The sequence below is a fragment of the Patiria miniata genome, unplaced genomic scaffold (genome assembly GCF_015706575.1).
Source record: "Patiria miniata isolate m_02_andy unplaced genomic scaffold, ASM1570657v1 HiC_scaffold_11, whole genome shotgun sequence".
NCBI lineage: Eukaryota > Metazoa > Echinodermata > Asteroidea > Valvatida > Asterinidae > Patiria > Patiria miniata.
The window spans coordinates 5,722,272-5,741,532 of NW_024037049.1; the positions used below are offsets into that span (position 1 = coordinate 5,722,272).

At 37.6% G+C, this 19,261-nt stretch overlaps 2 protein-coding genes across 3 annotated transcripts in view; one reads left to right on the forward strand and one right to left on the reverse strand.

Moving 5' to 3' along the window:
• Window positions 1-2,789, forward strand: part of LOC119743011 (digestive organ expansion factor homolog) — a 29,697-nt gene extending 26,908 nt beyond the window's left edge. Inside the window, exon 20 of the mRNA XM_038219322.1 lies at window positions 281-2,789. Coding sequence (XP_038075250.1) covers window positions 281-521 — 241 coding nt within the window. The 3' untranslated portion in view covers window positions 522-2,789. The remainder of the gene's footprint in view (window positions 1-280) is intronic.
• The window catches only part of LOC119743021 (transmembrane protein 62-like), a 30,081-nt gene continuing 12,628 nt past the window's right edge, over window positions 1,809-19,261 (reverse strand). For both annotated transcript variants that reach the window (XM_038219342.1, XM_038219334.1), the window contains exons 3-15: window positions 18,613-18,724; window positions 15,625-15,762; window positions 13,947-13,992; window positions 13,469-13,616; window positions 12,834-12,958; window positions 12,196-12,318; window positions 11,900-12,055; window positions 10,641-10,800; window positions 9,981-10,091; window positions 9,485-9,566; window positions 8,745-8,843; window positions 6,709-6,827; window positions 1,809-6,187 (exon numbers count right to left, since the gene is read on the reverse strand). In XM_038219342.1, coding sequence (XP_038075270.1) covers window positions 5,801-6,187; window positions 6,709-6,827; window positions 8,745-8,843; window positions 9,485-9,566; window positions 9,981-10,091; window positions 10,641-10,800; window positions 11,900-12,055; window positions 12,196-12,318; window positions 12,834-12,958; window positions 13,469-13,616; window positions 13,947-13,992; window positions 15,625-15,762; window positions 18,613-18,724 — 1,806 coding nt within the window. In that variant the 3' untranslated portion in view covers window positions 1,809-5,800. The remainder of the gene's footprint in view (window positions 6,188-6,708; window positions 6,828-8,744; window positions 8,844-9,484; window positions 9,567-9,980; window positions 10,092-10,640; window positions 10,801-11,899; window positions 12,056-12,195; window positions 12,319-12,833; window positions 12,959-13,468; window positions 13,617-13,946; window positions 13,993-15,624; window positions 15,763-18,612; window positions 18,725-19,261) is intronic.

Below are 19,261 nucleotides of genomic sequence, written 5' to 3' on the forward strand. Positions count from 1 at the left end.
CAAAAACAAATTATAATTTTAAAAAATGGAAGGTAGTAATCTCCCCATTTAGTTTATGCATGATATAACTTGGGTAGCTGCACTGTGTGTCACTCATCAATTTCAAATAAATGTATTCTCTGAGATATGAGAACATTAGTTGCAAAACCAACCCTGTAGTATTCTTGTAACACCATTGTGTTTTGGTGACGTCAGTAAATCCAGCACTTAAACACTGATGCAGTTTCAAATTGTTTCAAAAAGCAATAATCTATTGTTTTCTTCTTTTTGGTCTTTACAGGTACAAGATCAAAGGTATCCACAATCTCATCTTCTATCAACTTCCCAGCCATCCCCAGTTCTACAGTGAGCTGTGCAACATACTGCAAGCGCAGCATGGCACCACAGAGGACAACTGCAGCATCCTGTATACACGCTACGATGCGCAGAAACTTGCTGCAGTCGTTGGGTCCAATCGCTGCGGACACATGCTGTCCTCAGACAAGGATGTCCACTTGCTTGTCACTGGTGCAGATAGCTGAGCTGATAGCTGATAGAGGGTCAGGAAACGAGGATGTAATATGGAGATGAGGCATCTGAAAAGAGGAAGAAAAACTCCGGCAAAGAAAACAGGGTTTTCATTACCTAATAAGACATGCATCTTTTTTCATGATCAGTTAATTCTCTGTCGTTGAACTTCATAATTTCCACTTTCGTCTCCAAAGAGGTAGATGCTCTTCCCGACAGAAGGTTGACTATAAATGAGGGCAGTGACACATGTAGACTCCATGCACAAGTACTTCTACAACAGTGATAAACAGAGTTGGTGACTCATCACGCAAGCAAAGCATGCTGCTGACATATGTGCTATAGGTTGCACACCATGTGTACCACACAAGGAGTGGCTCAGGCCATCCGCTGTTTATGTACCATAAGATAATGTCTGTGGGGTGTTTTTTTTTTTGGGGGGGGGGGGAAGGGAGTGTAGGTTTACCGAATAAAGCACAATCTATTCTATAAGCAATAAACTACATCTGAAGTACAGTACAGCAAACATCATGGGATGCAAATGAATCAAGTGGTATGTTAAATCAAACACAATCATTTGTCAGACATTTGGTGTTCCAAGCCTGTGATTGATTGGTCAATGAATCATGGGGGCGGGCCTTAATGGATCAGTCTTATTGGGAGCCAAAGGGTATGTATTTGTTATAGTCATAGTTTGTATTGTAGTTTTTGTCCAAGCAGTGGTCTACTGCATACCTCATGCGTGATCCATTTTAATATCGGTATATTTGCACCATTGCTTTGGCGATATCATAGCCACAGTTCCATGTACATAACTGCAACCTCTGGATTAATAGTCTGGTGCCTTGGTGCCATGGACATCCCATCCACTGTGCAATTGTGCTATCTGATCGGATGCAACATAAGTATGAAAGAGCTGACCCAAATATTTGTGAATGTTTTTATTTGCTCATGAGACCATGTAGACTATTAAACTTCCAAACTGTTAAATTATACATGAAAGTCATTCTTTGATATAATATATCTTTAGACAATACAGAAGTGTTATGCAAAGATTGTGTTTGATGCATTCTTCTGTCAGTTTGTTTGGGAGTCTGGTGTGGGATAGCTGCAATATCCCACTGCCCCCACTTTTATTTCGAACAAGATTCATTGGTTACTCAAATATTTGATCTTTAGAAGCCCGCGCATACTTTATTTTTTATTATAACTGTTGCAATCCTATATCCTCCAATGTTAATAAGATTTTTCACACATTCTAGGGGGTTGGGGTTAAAGAACAAGCCCACGTCAATCAAATGAAATTTGTCACAGACACAACTTTTAATTGCATTTGGAAGATAATTAATGTAATAGATACAATCAAGTGCAGAATAATAAATTTAGTCATTCTTCATACAATTTGACACATGCACATAAATAAAACATAAATCTCATTTGCATTGCTCTTGCATATGACACTATCCACTCGTCCACACCACAAACCAGCAGAAATCCATTTATACAGTCACCTTTAGTGATCACATCCACACCTTCAAACAATTGTAGAGTCATTGGGAGTTTACAATCACAGAACAGTCAGTGTTCAGCAGTTAAACTTGAATGTTTGAAAAATTTAACTAGTCATTTGCCATTCACTAAGATTAAGAAGTAGTTTCTATTCTCCACAATATTGTGCTTTGGTTAACGGCAATGTAAATACTTCAAACATATTTTTTTAATGCTTGCTGGTAACATTTTAATGCAAACGTTAACTAAAACTTAGTGTAAAGCAGTAAACTCATAAAACCCTTGGCTGTTTTATTACAATAAGATAAAGTTTACAGTCGCACCATGTAACAAATCTCATTTGTGAGGTTCTGAAAAAAACTAGGGTAAACTCAACGTTACGGGCAGTATACTCTGCCTGTCGTCAGGACGACGCAAACTACGTGACATTTTCAGAGTCATTAGTCAATAACATGTACTTTATTCCTATGTTATTTTATTAAAACTCATTCACTTAAAACTCGGACTCACACTGTATCACACAGTTACACAGAAAGCTATTTTATAAAGATGAATTTTGTTATGGTTTGTTTCCGTTTTTATATTTTCTTTTTGTTACAACCTCCCTTTGATAATTAAGCAAAGCTAGCAAGATTCGCTGTGATAGTGTCCATGTATACACATCAAAGCCTGTACTGAAAGAATACATGATCTGTAATCTAATATCAAGTTCCTCACGAAACAAATGATTCAATCTGTGATAACCTACTGTTCTGAATCACATGAAGGTCAGGGGTGAGATTTGTCAGGAGTTTTCCAGGTTCAGGAATTTTTGTCAGGATTTTTCTCCAATTTGAGACTTTTTAAAGAATCCTTTTTGAAATCTGGATTTGCAGAGGTTTCCATAAAAAGTTTATCTTGAATAAAAGAAGTGGGTAGTTTAAGGGTGCCTTTAGGCAAATACAAACATATACCATAGACCCTCTGCTTTTAATATCTTGTGTAATTTTTTGTTTTCCACTAATCTTGACCCTGGAAGGTATATATTGATGCAAGTAATATAGCATTACTTAAAAAGCTTAAATAGCTCTCTATAAGGTTGTTATTAGTACTTCAGTATGCTATTTAAAACCATTTTTTTAATTGGAATAAAAATAAAACATTCATAGTGCTGTTCATATTGAAGTCCCTAACAATGACAATAAAGGTTGCTAAAACTATCAGCACCATTCAAGGCAGAAAGAACGTTATATTTCTTTCAAACCACAAGTACTTTGACCGTTACACTTGTGACAAAACCAACAGTGACGTGTCAAACAATCATGGCAATCGTTCAAACAAAACTAATACAAACTATGACTAGCAAGTAATTCCCATAAATCAAACAGATGGCCAGCCAGCAGTTGCCCCTAATCCCTGATTGGTCCATTACATGCGTATGTGTAATGCATTTTTCTTGACAACACAAACCTAATGCAAGTTTGTGTTGTAAAAAATGTTTTCTTCCTTACTTTTTTGTCAGTTAAAATATATATGGATGTCATGTTTACTTCCAAACAGTCCACAAATCTGCTACCTTGTGTCAGTCATCTAAACAGCTTTATTTCTTTTTATATGACTGAGGTCAAAGCCCCTCCCTTTATTCCCGACTACATGTATATAAATTATTCTAAAAATTATACAAGAAATCACTGCCGCCAGCCATAGACACATTCAGTTGGTACTGACAACCAGGAGACGGTACCACTTTCACACATAAGTTGCACTTTCTGCAGTGGGTGGGCAGCCGGCACCGCATTATGGGGAAGTTTCTTATTCTTAAGATGGGATTTTTTTTGTTAGGCAAATTAGGACCGAGTTATAGGGTCATTTGGGATTACGCGATGTTAACGTGCACACCCATTCTGCTGGTAATTTACATGCAAGCGTCATGCGCTGGCGTTCATGCACCTTCGAAACATTTTATTATGAATGACCTATGACCCATATCATTGTGCAAAAGCGCAGTTGAAATACCGAATTCAAGGAACAAGATTAGGTGTGCTTGCATTTTAACTAGCGGTAATCGCACTTTGGATCAACAGAGCAGCAAAGTGCATGCAATTGATGTAAATGTGAGCTTTGTGCAACCTCAATGGCTTCTAATTGTGGTTGCCGTTGAAAGACTTTATGTACTTATCTTCACAGCCACATATAAGAGATGTGACAACTCCACTATGTTCAGACATCAATTTAGTCATTTTCTATATACATGTATGTGGTTCAGCAGGTTTTTTCCAACTTCCTGGCTCTTGCCAACACCACTCTACCTACCTGGATTGTTATTCAGTGCCAATGTTCTTCAATATCATTTACTATGCCTCATAAATGTTTTAGCAGGAGCCTAATTCTATCTATTCACTTCATCATCATGTGCTAATCAATATTTTTGCTATGTACCAGCACGTACATTGAGATGTCACACACGAGGTACAAAATGAATGCACAAATGAGTCGAGTATTGTACATCACGTGTGCTAGTCGTTTGCAGTGAACAATATCTTGGACCAGCAGTCATAATTACCAAACAATAGACCAATCTATCAAGTTCTGTCCATTGTGTTTCGACCAATCCCAGCCATGATTACAGTCCGATATGTGTGCACAAAACTTTGCATATGATGTGCGTGCCTGGAACATGCATGCAGTGTGGCATTGAGAGGCGCACATTTGTTGCCCACATGCGCAGTGGGTGTGGCCTACTGGATTGATTTATTATGCAACTTTTTGCTCCCTCAATATTCAAAGTTGATAAATGAGTTCCTTCGGTTTTGCCCCTGGAACAATACATGTACCTCCAGGAGCTACATTGACTAGGCACCCTTATATTGCAGTACACTATTGTCTTGGGCCTCATCACCTTCTGACAGCACAGACGATGCCAAAATACATGAGATTTCTGGTTCTGGTTCATGTTGAGTTGGTAAATTTCACTCAAGAATATCACACCAACTTTGACCTTAAACATTGAATAACCTGATTTTGATAAAAGCTCCTCAGATGAAGTACCCGACTTTTGTCTTACTCCAGTTCCAAGTGACAGAAAAGAACAGTAATAGCTTGATACCATGTTCAAGATGGTCACATACATTGTACATGCCAGTCCAAAACTACAAATCTTCCTTCACTTCGGATCCAGACCATTAAAATAACATCTTTTGTTATAAATATTGTAAAAAGGTAAAATAGCATTCGTGTAAACATGCAATATATATTTTTCCAGTAAAAAGATTAACTAGTAAGCAGAACTTTCAAAACCGATCCCACATTCAATTACAATGAATGAAGAAAGAACTTGCTTTTACAAATCTGTCATTGGCACATTTAACTGGGACTTTAGTCGCAATGAATTTGTTTTGTTTCGAAAAACTTGGACCATGTTAAAATAAAAAAGACTGATAATGCATTACCTTGTACATATATAAAAAAAAACAAAAATAGCACAAGTACAAACTAAAACCATTCTCTTTTGATGTCTAACTTGTGATGAGATTGTCATTGTAATTCATTACTGTTTTCACAAAGAATTGGACGTGTAGAATGTAGCACAATCTTGTGAAAAAAATGTGAAGAATTGACATATCCATCACATGGAAAAACTAGAGCAAAATTAAAGGTTCTCTCCCAGTAATGCTGCTTGCTTATTGCAAACTATCTAAAGCATTATCAAAATCATCCATTTTTAAAAACTTGCTCAACAAGCATATCAATAAAGCTGCAAACAGTGTCTCAAGCTGCAAGGGTTCCAGGATTCCTGCAGACCTAATCAACTCTTATACCCATTTGCTTTGCTAGCCTGGCGAAGCTCAATCCAGTGCAGTCTGTACAGCAGCCATATGACAACTGCTAAAGTCCAGGCTGACTTGGGGCTAAATAGAAGTGCCACAGCACCGTAACAGTAATATAGATTGATGCATTCCCAGATCATCCATAGCATGGCAGACAGCAGGCAGGGATAGGCTATCAGTGACCACACAAACCCAAGAGGTTGTATATGGTGCTGTAGTGGTTTGGATGCATTGCCATTCTTTGCTTTACTCTTGCCATTGGCAGACTTAGAGTAGACACTACTGCTCTGATGGGGTAAGTGCTGCTGAATGCGGTCCAACTGCAGTGCAAAATACAATGTGATAGGGCCCTGGAACAACGCCATCTGGTGGAAAAGAAACACATCAATACTTGGGTGTGGAAATAAAAATGGCATGTAAGGAAAGAAGTTTTGAAGTAGAGGCCACGGTGGCTGCAGTGAAAAACCACAATCTCTTTCTTCAACCCTCATTATGCTGGACGTTTTCACAAACAACAAATGTGTGATGAAAAATGTGTGGGCGTTGCAGAAACAAGACAAGGCAAGCTTAGTGAAGCCGGTCCCAGAGTCCATAAAAGTGATTTAGAATGGCTTTTTACTTGAAGTCCTTTCACAATGGGCCAGATTTAGGCCATTCATTGGCATTACGGGGTAATCCTATACGATAGAACTGCCAGGGATCACAAGTGACATCGAGACTACGCGGTACAAAGAGGACAATAGTCTGGCCCTGTCACGGACCAGCAAACTATGTGGTTACCTATCTCACTGGCAACCTTGATCTTCTAGTCATCCAAGGCAGTAAGATGACCTATTGCCAGAGTCCTGTAATGTGTCGTTCACAAACATTGCATGATCATACTTACATTCAGGGCACAGATAACATAGGAGAATGTCTCTCCAATGATTTCTCCTCGCAGCATAAATCCATACAGCGTGTACATGCCAAAATGCTCACATGTTACCATGCATACAAACCAAGGACCTGCAAGACATAGTGTAAAAGACAATACATGAACCTAAACACTCGGCTTTTATTTCACTAGGAAGCAGATGACCATGGAAGCCCCACAATTGGCATTCCCCATACTTTTGAGCAATGAAAGCACCCATGTGACACCCTGTAACCTGGGGACAAATGTCAAATGCTGTACTGCTAAAACTATTTTGTATATAAGATGTTAGACTTTGCATGGTGGAGTACTGGTATTGTTTCGGTTTGCCGTAACACCATGTGGTAATAACTACTGTCGCTCAGTAGATATTTAGTTCTGATAAGAACTTGTCCTGCTTACTATCAACTTTGGCTTAAGCCTGCGGGAATGGGGGGTGCTGTGGGTGCTGCAGCACCCCCAACTTTTTGGATTGGGGTGCTGGAATATGCTTCAACACCCTTTCTCCCGGGCAAAAATGTGTTCCAGCCAGCAGTGTTCTACGACGATGAAATTGCGACGCTACACTATGCATTATGCTTGCTCTACAAATATCTCCTTCGTTTTGTTCGTTTCTAGTTTTGCCACGGTTAAGCGCGGCGCTTCAAAAGTCTAGCACAAACACTGTAAAATATCAAGAGGAGGTATTTTCTAAATCTTCAGGCAGTGCAGAATCGATATTTCTCTCAAGGTATCTAAAATCATGACATGTCTATGATATTTCTGCCATGATGGAAGCTTTGACCCGAAAGCGATAACCTCGGCCATGACAATGGTGGCAAAGTTGATTATGCTTGCCAGGATTTTTTCATTCGATCTTTCAATAGGGGTAAATGTTCACACCATTCCCCTGAAGGTTTATCTTTTCATTTAAAAGTTTCATTGACGTTGCTAGCATTCTGTACCAGTCAACATTAACAAATAGCAAGGTTTACACACATCCCCAACCTAATAGGAGTGGGACGGGCTTTTCATTGAAACTAGTCATGCATTACGCCAATTCCAGTGTAGTTTCGTTTTAATAAAAAAAGCTATTCATGTTTTACCCTCGGCAAGTTTTTCCTCATAAAATCTCAGTAGACTGATAAATCCTTGCCTAGCCCCAAACTTGCCATCTACCGATCATAAACATAAAGATGCATTTGGTCTTCTAGTCTTTTATATTTGCCATTCCCTGTAACAAACAGATAACACTGCAAATATATAGAGAGCTACATCGTTTAGTGAGTTAGAACTATGTGAATATTTTTATGAACAGAAATTCATCCGCTTCCAGTGGAACCATCTGTTTTAACTTGAACCAAAAAACATCCTTTCGGGTTTTATAAGTTTCAGTATACTTCAGTATATTTTCATCACAGTGCATCCAACATTTTCCAGGGCCTTAAAGCGGCCCCTGGCCCTGTTGCCCCACGCCGTAAGGGCTCGGAAAATAAAACAAAACATACTCGAAGAACTTTACTAAATGTAAGAAAGCAGCCGTGCAACAATAATATTTACATGCGATGTCACGCATAATGATACAAGTCTTTTTCCAGAATTAAATGAAACCAAATATGGAGATAAAAATACAGGGTTTTCCACTTTTCAGTACAGTTAAACGTTATAAGAGCAACAGTATATTCTAAACAAAATAATGAAATAAATTGTCTTTATAATCTCAAAAAACTTTTGCTTAAAAAGTCAAATGAAAGTGGCCAGGAATCGCCTCAGATTGCACCATAGAGCATCCATATATTCCAAATTAAGCCACGACGTAAGGGCTTTGTGCTCTCCTTTCACATTAATTTTGTCCGTCCTAAAGAAATTCCAGCACCCCCTGGCAAAAGTTTGTTCCAGCGGCAGTGTTTTGGCTAAGTAGTTTTTAGTTCTGATAAGAACAGTCCTGCTTAGTTCTTATTCTGTATATACCACACATCTTGAATACAATATGATTACTTTACAAAGCCGGATAGCAGCAATGTACTTACCGACCAAAGGATAAACACCTATTATAAGAAGCCAGTAGAAATAGGTCTCACTGCATACAAGACCACACAGACTACGAATGATGCTGGTCCGATAACGCACTGCAGAAACGGTAAACACATAAAGGCTCAATTCCGTTGCCAGATTCACATTCAGTAAGTCTGATTACATAAGGCTTTGGTTTTGGTTTACTAAACAATTGATGGAATGTAAATGTGTTACTTAAACAGTGATCACACATTTCATCATGTCATCATGAAAACACCTCAAATCTAAACATGCATAATAACAGAGTTACTTTTCAATGTAAAACACAAGAGTGTTCAAATCTTCTTGATTAAAACAATCAAACGAATCTCTTAACAAAGATCCATGTTTTGGGCTTAAGTTAAGAATATCAATATTTGCATCAATTGTTTTAATTTGCCTTTTCAATATGACAGTTTTAGGAGTTACAGGACAGAAACTCTACATGTTTTAAATAATGTGTTATCAATTATAAACAATTGATAGCAGTAATCATGAAAATAGCAAAGGAATACAAAATTAGTGAAAATTATGGGTTAAAGCCCAACTAGATCTTCTGGTAATGGTTTTCCCACAAGGGAATCCTTGAGCATGCAGTCTTTAGAACATCTTTAGAACATCAAGTTGTTGAACTCAAACCTTTCATTTAATTTAAAAACACACCCATCAAATGAAACTCACAACTATCTATTCTTTAGTTTGCCAGTCAACTCACCGTTGTTTTTCTTTGCAATCCATCGCAATGAGAGCAGTGCTAGAACAAACACTGACACTGAACCTACTGTTATCACCCAGAACTGTCTCAAGAGAAAATAAAGTCACCATCTTCATCACTTGTTAAGGAAAGTGGCTCCTAAAATTTATGTTTTATGACAGAAACCAAAGCAAATTCTGTTCAGTTTCAGAAATTTTCTACATGAAAAAGATTTTAAAATCTCACAAATTAATTTAAGCACAAGATTAAAGTGAGTTTAAAGTTTATCATTATTAAAATATTAAAAAAACTGAGGCTCACTAAAGTAGTAAACTCTACTACCCGTTCAGTAACTGCATGCCAACAATCATACAATGCAGTAGAATAACATGCATAAAGCACAATGGTTAACATTTTGATTCCATATGTTGTGTTTCTTGACTTGGCCACATTTGGTCAATTCTGCCTTTAATAAATGAAACAAATTCTTGCAAAAGCTAACAGACTCATTACTTACAACAAATGGTATATCAGTCATGAGAAACATAGCCGACATCAACCACTGTGCTGGCCGACTGCCATCCAGAGAGAAGCGGTACCCCTCCATGTGAGTGTGCCCTGCAGCATCCTACCATGCACAATGGGCAACCATTTGGAATCAATGACCTACCCAATTCAAATTCAAAGTCTAATTTCTTTTCAATCATCCCAATTTAATTCCAACAGCAAACAACTCACTTGGATGGCTTTGCATGGTGATAGAGAGTAAGGGATAGCTTCCTCAAGCAGCAACTCCTTATGTCTTTTTGTGGCAGCAAGGAGTATCAACTGACTTGTTGAAATGCTAATTAAATACTTATACTGATTACACAAGCTCAGAATGTTTACTTAATGAAGCTTCTACAAACTGCTTACTGAATAGAATAGATTGACCAGAGATCTATGAAGGGCCTGACAGTTGGATCCTAATAGGGCCTTTCTCAAAGGCAAAAGCTCAGAATAAGTCAAAAGGTTCATGAAACAAATAGAAATTGAACTGCAATACACTCTCTCCTTGATCCATCTTGAGACCACAATAGGAACATTCTACTTAGTTTATCAAAGGTGCCTGGAATAGGTCATTTTAATTTTTATTTGTAAGTTTAAATGTATGGTTCACTTGATGTAATGGCCTTACTTTTGCAGTGACTTCAATGACATGCAATCCACTGCTATACTTGGAGGGATCCCACGGGATGACATACAGCGGTCCCTTCACATGCTTGGCAGATCCCAAGGGTTTACCATCCACCTCAACAGTGGCTGACAAGATGGCACTGGGAGAATACACTAAAAACCTGTCACATATGAAACAACAAAGCTTGTTCAGTTTAAGATATCAACCAAAACAAAGGAAATATTTGTGTTTTTGAAGATCTTAATTTGGGGGATATTCTTCTGACATAGCATGTTTCTCTTGGTTCATAAGAATATTATATTCAGATGGAATACCACACTCTGCACATAATTCAACAACCAGATTGAAACATATGAATGCCATTGTTATTTACAAGTTCTGAGTAATAGTAAATTGAAAGTAAGTCACAAACCCAACCACTAAGCCACGTTCCCCAATCAGTTCAGAGAAAGGTGTTGTTTAATCAAATGCAAGTAGCTGATGTAGTAATGCGATCTATCTTCAAGGAAACATGAATCCTCTATCCTGATTGGTCAATCCATGGCAAGAACAGTTTGATATTATCCCACGGTCCATATTGCACTCCACGTATCGTGCTAAATTCTAAGATGTGTGCACTATTCCTGCCACATGTACATGGAATAGGATAACTACTGAAAAGTGTCCACAGCGTGTACATTCTGTCTTTAATATATGACAAGTTTGCTTGAAGACGAATTCTTAATCCCACTTGCACATGTACAACATGGAAAATGTATAAGATTTTAGGCTTTGCATGGTTGAGTACTGGTATCGTTTCAGTTTGCGGTAACACCATGTGGTAATAACTACTGTCCCTCAGTAGATATTTAGTTCTGATAAGAAATTGTCCTGCTTATTATCAACTTTCGGTAAGTAGTTTTTAGTTCAGTCTCCTGATGATGACTAGAGCAGGCTAGTCAAAATTTTGAGACCAACTAAGCAGGACTGTTCTTATCAGAACAAAAACTACTTAGCCAAAGTTGATAATAAGCAGGACAAGTTCTGATCAGAACTAAATATCTACTGAGCGACAGCAGTTATTACCACATGGTGTTACCGCAAACCGAAACGATGTGGAAAATGTAGTGCTTCTGTGTTCCATATGCCATGATGCCTTCAGCCTTGTGGCATATGGGACACAGACGCACTACATTGTTCTGTGTTCCATTCGTGCTCTTGGGATAATTAATAATGTTGTAGACGTATTTGCTTCAGCCATCAAAGCCAAACTGACATACCTTATATGTGTTGAGTGTCGCATTTTCTGCAGCGGTTCATGGCTTGGTGACATGAATCTGGCCCGTTTGGGATTAGTGATCAGAATGACTGGCCATGTTCCAAACTTGACATCAACAAATGACAGCAGGTCATGGTCAAATGCCATGACACGATACCTTGGGACAAAATCATAAGATTGTTATTTCTCATTACTTATGGCTCATTGTGCTCAAATAAATAAACAAAGTGGATTGTTTCAATTTTTCAAAAACAAGATGTATAATTGATGAATCTCATTTTGATACATGATACTTACATTCGGTTTTGCTTCCAATCTTCAAGTTCTAACTCCAGTAGACCGTTTTTGTGCACAGCATTCATGTTGGGAACCAAACCCCCAAAACTGTGCAGGTGACCACACAGATATGATATGCCATTCCTGTATTTCAAAGAAGATCACTGTCTTAGATTATGAAATTGAAATTCCATTGAAACTGAAATTGAAAACTAAAATTGAAACGACATAGCTTAAGAGTCACATGTCATTTAATATCAGGGACAAGTTGTGGACATGTTTATCTGTAATAGGCCTATTCTATCAGATTATAGTTGCAGGATTCTGAATAACTCTTCATGAAATCTTCCTGCAATGAAGTTATCAGCACTGTTTACAACCTTGTCCCAATTTCATTGCATTGCTTAACAGTTAGCAGAAAAGAGTTACTAGTATTGTTCTTTTTACTTGTCACACAAAATGTCAGATATTTAAGAAGTGATTTTCAAGATACTTTTTTAAACAGTTTCCTAGCAAGTTTGATGTAGTTCCTTAAAATGACAGAAACTCTTGAAAGAATTTTAATATGAAATTAGGGGAAGAGCTTGATGGAATTTGTTTGTTTTTAGGGTGGCTGAAATATTTCAATTATTCCAATGGTTTGTAATTGGACTGCTTACTTGAGAGCATTAGAGAGCCTGGTATGAGGTGCTATGATGGTAGATGTGGGATAGTGTCCAAAGAACACTGTGTGGTTGCTGTGTCTTGTCTCCTTGCTGAATTCCTCGAGTTTCTGCAACTCTGACTATAAAAGGAAAAAAAGCAAAATTGTGTACAGATCACTGTTTCATTAACCACTGCTAATATCTCGAAATGGGAATGGTAGTTTAAAGTTGCCTGCTTCACTATGGAATATATCTAACATTCTGAGCAGCTTTGGAAAAAGCTTTGCTTAACACTGTCTCATTCCTAAGTAACAATGAACTCATATCAATGTGCCAAACCCTGTTGCATTTATAGTCACGTTTGTTTTGTTTTATTTGAATTTTTTGTTTTCATAACTAGAATAATGTACTTGTATCAAAAACATGTAGGGCTGATGTTTTCACATTTTATACACCTGCCTGCATTATTTAAAAAGGAAACCTTCGTGCCTTAGCCTTACTAGATAGGAGATTAAATAAGTGTTAAATACATGCACACGTTTCCACTACAATTTACAAACCAAATTGGATTTTATTGGCAAACTGGGCGACTAATTTCTTTAATAGCCATGAAATCTAAGTTTTTATCACGTGTGTAATTTTGTTCTTACCTCATAGAGTATTCCAAAGAAATTGAATGGTCGTCTGGGGCCTGGATTAAGTACAGCATACACTGACACAAAGGAGTAGGTGCCAAAGGGGAGCTTGTGTTGATAACGGAATGTATGGTCACCACTCTCACCCAATACAGAATATTTCCTGTATAATACAAATGAAAAGAGATTCCATTTAATGCTGCACTCTTGGACATGTGGTAAGAATCCAAGTGAGCGAAAGAATTATAGGTGACGTGGGACCTACGTATAAATTTACTGTGTTATATTTTAAAGATTACGGAGAGAACAAATGTTAAATTATGGAGAAAATGGCTGCGGGGTGTTAGGTCACAGGCTATAGGACCTCCGTATGAAGTCTCTGCAATTTTGTACAGTTTGAGAAACTGCTCCAAACCTTTATTTCCCATGCTTTTAGTTTTTCCAAAACAGTGTGCTAGAGAGACTTTTTAAACTTTGAAAACACTGACATTACCTGTAATAATTTAACTTGTGATCTGCGCTTGGAACACCAAAGGCATCTGTGTAAGACGTAAACAATTATGTAAAAAGAAACTCAATCAAACCAGTTTTATTCAATTAAAGATATTTCAAAAGCCCAATTTTGTATCAATACATGCACAGACAAGAGCCTTTGGGTGAATACCACATCCACAAACACAAACAATGCTAATGTCTGCCAACTTTTGCCAAGTTCAGGCAAATGGGACAAACTGTTTGTCACCAATGTTGGTGCACATTAGCAACAGCAGTGTACGGTCTTCTCAAATGGCCAACTCACGTAAAGACATCTTCTTCTATTTTTACCACAGGCCAAATCAATTTAAAATTTCACTTTCCAGTCACACACTCACAGTAAGTACAGGGGTATTTGAGGTTTGTAAAAGCTTCTATCCAAACAGTGGCACCTGTAACAGTGGGCACCACCATTTTGACCACCAGTTTTCCAATGAATGTATCATTTTACTTGTGGTTTGAATGTTTGCAGAGCTTTTCTAACATTTGAACTAGTTTTGTTAGCATTCTGGTGAGTAAGAGTACACCTCTGGTATGAGGACAGGCAACAACAGGGTTGGACCTTAGCGGTAGCCCGCTAGCCAAATGCAAGTCAAAATGGCGGGCTTTTCAAAGCAATTCTCTAGTAGCCCGCCTGGCGAGTCAAAATTATTGAGATAAGGTATGAAGCTTTTCCGCATAGCTGCGGATTTTCGCAGACTTTTTAAAAAGTCAGTCATAGAAAATTAATAATGTGATATTGACGGGCATTCGGCTTTTTTCATGTTGTTGCGCCGCCGAGTATGGCACTGAATTCGCTAGCATATAAATTAATATAGAAAAGAAAAACCAAAAAAAGCAAAGAAAAACAAAAAATTATATTGCGGACTAGTGAAACGGCCCGCGGGCTAGTTAAGAGTCTGGTTCAATAGTCCAGCTGGCTAGTGCAAAAAAAAGTTAAGGGTGTTGAGGTGGATAAGTCGATACACAATTCTGTGGTTGAGGACTGTGTTTACCGTGACCATTTATTCCACAACAATATTTTAATATACATTGATAAACTAAACTGGTTAAAGCAAACTGAGACAAAGACAACTGGGTGAACGGAATGAATTGCACTGATGAATTGAATCGAGTCGTATCAAATTAAACTGAAGATTTGAGATTGAATGAACTCATCAGTGCAATTCATTTCAATCACCCAGTTCTCTTTCATCACACATGTACACATTAACCCTTACCCTACTAGACCCTCCAACGCATGCCAATATGTGCCTCAAGAAAATCTCCTATGTTTTTTGCATGGCCCTCCAATATCTGCCATGTCATTTCAAGGGTAACTGGACAGGCACTCCAATACATGCCACAGAGAACAATGAGAGTCCTCTGATAACAAAGTGAGTGCCCCCAGCTGGTCAGTATCAGGTACCCTCCAGGGCCTCCAACTCCTGCCAATTGGAGCCTTCACTGCTACATCAAAGTATCCTCCAATAAACTGCAGCTGGAGGGCATTGGCATAACCAACTGACATGCAGTAAACTACCCTCAGAGAGTAAGGGTTAAATTGTTTGGTTTTATATGAATAGTTGAGCATATTATTTGTATGTAAACCTCCTTGTTCTAATACAAATAAACAAATCAGGAATTTCCTTTGTTACCATGGTTTCCTCTGACATCTATCCAGATTGTTTTCTCAGTCACATGGGCATGATCCAGGGCATTTTTGTATGCTTGCCACTCCACTTCATATTGTCTGGAACCCAGGTTATCTAGTGTTTTAGCATCAGTAAGATCACCTGTAAGAGAAGTGACACACTCATTAACACTGTAGTAAATGCATGTGAATCAGTTCATAACTGATACAACAAAATAATTTTGGGACATATTGTTATATTTGTTTAACGCATTTTATTTGCTAACATACATGTACTTAGGCTATATTCATTCTGTCAACTACTATGAAATTAATAATCTCTCAAAAATGGAAATTGTTTTACTATCAGTTTGGACTATTTTATACTTGAATATTGTACATGTAATCTCAAATGGTATTCTCTTCCTCACATGTACTACCGGTACCTTCCACTTCTGCCATAAAAAGTACACAATTACATGCAAGTAAGTCGAAGCATGAAATACATTGTAAACTTTGATTTTGTCTATATTTTGTGTTAGTTTTCAGCTCTTTTAACTTTTTTCAATTTACGTGTATATACTTGTACACTAGGTCACTCGATCCAGTTCCTGCTAAGAAGTTTGCAGCTATATTTAAAGTTTGAGAACATGCTTGAAATGACAATACATGTACATGTACATGTACAAAGATAAAGTGAAAGTAAACTGATGTGTAATACACATGTGGTGTATTTGAAGAAGTCATATCTGCTTTAATTAGCACAGACAATGCGGGAAGGTATATTAACACATACAGATGCATTGGTTGGACAATCCTGGAGTGCATGTACTTGTACCTACCTGTACGGTACATGTACAGTCTGCAGTCATGTGCAAACGATTTCCATAAAATTGTGTATGTATACAAAAAACTTCATGGAAATCACTTTTTATGCATGTTGAATTCGGGGTTCGTAAGTAACATAAACAAGAACAGAAAATAACTAATGTCTATCTGTATAATTCTTGTTAGTATTTTTTATGTGTACATGTAAAAAGACCAATAGAATTCCTCCTTTGTTGGGATAATGAAGTTTCTAGTCTATTCTATTCTATACAATGTTCTCATGTTCTTCTACAAGTACATAATGTATACGTACAGCTACAGTACCGTGTAAGTAAATTTCATTGATGTACGTGCAGACTTTCACTTGACCCTATCCTTGTTCACATCATGGAGGTACATGTACGTACATTGTAGGCTCATGTTCACATGATGCAATTTGTAGTCAATGCACAAGCAACAGTTGAATAAATTGCATCATCCAACCACAGCAGAGGCCAGTACAGACCTTGTGACTTTCTTCATATTAATACATGTACATGTAGGCTGCTAGTATTTTATTGCATAATGATGCATGTTGATTGCACAGGTTCACGGAACTCTTACACCAACCACACATATCTACATGTACCTACATGTAATGTCAACACTGCATTGTCAAAGAAGCAGTGAGAATGAAAGGTCAAACATGTTTTTCTGAATCAGGTTGACTTCCAGAATACAATGGTGATATATGACCTAATTATGCCTATCAGTGGTAAGCACATGGCATTGTAGATACACAACTGAAACAGTGTTGAGCACTGATTAGCTGCATAGATTGTATTGCGAAACCATGAACAATGGCTTGACGGGATGGAAAACAATTGCTTGTGAATAAGGGCATCTAGCTCTGTAATACTTTATGCTCATTTCTGACCACCCCTCTTTTTGGATTACCGTACCCAAGATATTTTGACAATCTTGACTAAAGGTTTTGTTTGTTTGTTGGGTTAATTGTTAGGGTTGTTTGTTTGTTTTTCAAAAAAATGTGTGGAAATTGTACACATTCACAGGTATAATGCATTGTTTCAATGTGGTCTTTGACATCTGTGTAGTCTCAATTGAAACAAATTAAATAAATAAACCATCTCTTTGGAAATAACTGCAAATTGTGATGTCGCAATAAACAAAATTCCAGCAATTTAACATGTTTAAAAGAAATGTTCAATATCTGCAGTCATTAACTAGATCACCACACATGAAAATGTATGTTAACATTAATGTACATGAATTATAGCCCCAACAAATCAATGTCACAGTTTTTAGATATAAATGAGAGTACAACAAATCAGTCAAAGAACATTGCATCTATTGTGAGTCATCTGACTTAGCTCATGGTAAGAAACTCATGGATGTACTGAGTATCTGTGTAGTGCCAATGAGCAATTAACCTTTCTTGTCAAAGTAAAGGTTGCAGGCCAGTAAATAGGCCCAAAATTGCCTACGCTGGCCAAATGTTTTGCTATTAAAGCATTTCGGAGGCCATGAACTTGAGGGTTTGTGAAAAAAATAAATAAATAAGGGTGGAGCCGTGAACAGGACTTGTATTTCTGTGAAATTTGGATGAAATTGGGCCCTAAAATTGCTCTATTTTGCAATGAAGCGTAGGCATCATTTTTCAAAATGGTGATGGGCTTCAGGACTACTTCTAGGGGAGATTATCTTTGGATAAAAAATACTCCCAGAAGTCATTTGATTACCTCCAAAAAAAAAGATGATGAAATAAACTTTAATTTGATGTGTGCCTCACACACCTTGGAGAGTTGCGAGTATTTTTCCTGAATTTTGGAAGTGGGTGTTTTTATCACTGGGGTCTTCTGAAAGTCATTTGACTTAGCAATCCTCATCAATATTCATTTATAGCACTAACCTGCAACTATCAATCATGTCAACCAAATACAATGTATAGAATTGATTGTGAGATGTGTATGTCACTAGGCCATGAGTGCCTTTCTTCCATCAGATTGCACACACACATACGTCCCTGTGTTGCCTGAAACCACCCTGCCTTATACTCCCTGTGGCCGAAACTGCTTAGCATTCTATAGCTTTGGGGAGCACACTGCTAATAATGGGCTTAAACATGAATTCTCAAACTATTTTCTTACCTTTAAAAAGACTGCACATAATCCCTTAACTCACTCACCTGTAGCTAGAACAAGTTCTGGCTTCACAACATCTATATTTTCAATGCAGAATTTGTTGAAATCAGTTGTTCTTTGAGGATCCCTGAAGCGTGATATATGGATGTCTGATATCTGTTGAAAAGCAAACAGGATTTCGGTGAGTACGGAAAGAGTAATCCTCCATGAGGAGGTGTATTTTTACCAAACTTTTCAAACTTTTTAATTGAGCATCTTGATTGTTACACACATATGATCTATCATGAAATTTGGCAGATCTCACAAGAGCACAATAGTTGACGACAGTGCATTAAATTGGTTGGGGCTGTCCCAAATATACCGAGTATTCCAATATCAACCGAATATTCCAATAGGTTTTTGCCGGTTTGAATATTTGAGAGAAATGAAATAGGCACGTGCACACTTGATGCGTGTAAAACTTGATCAAAGAGTGACACCCTTTTAACATTACTTGAAACACAATAACACGTTACTGATTTGCATCCAATTGAGTTGCCTTGCCCTCCACAATGTCAATATAAACCAAAAAGCGCTTCCATTTCAAAGCATCGCTGTTGATGAGGTTACACCATGGCTTTTTGTTTACATGCTTCATTGGCCTATGGATCATGAATTTGCCCCAATAAATATTTCACGAGAGCTTTCAATCCT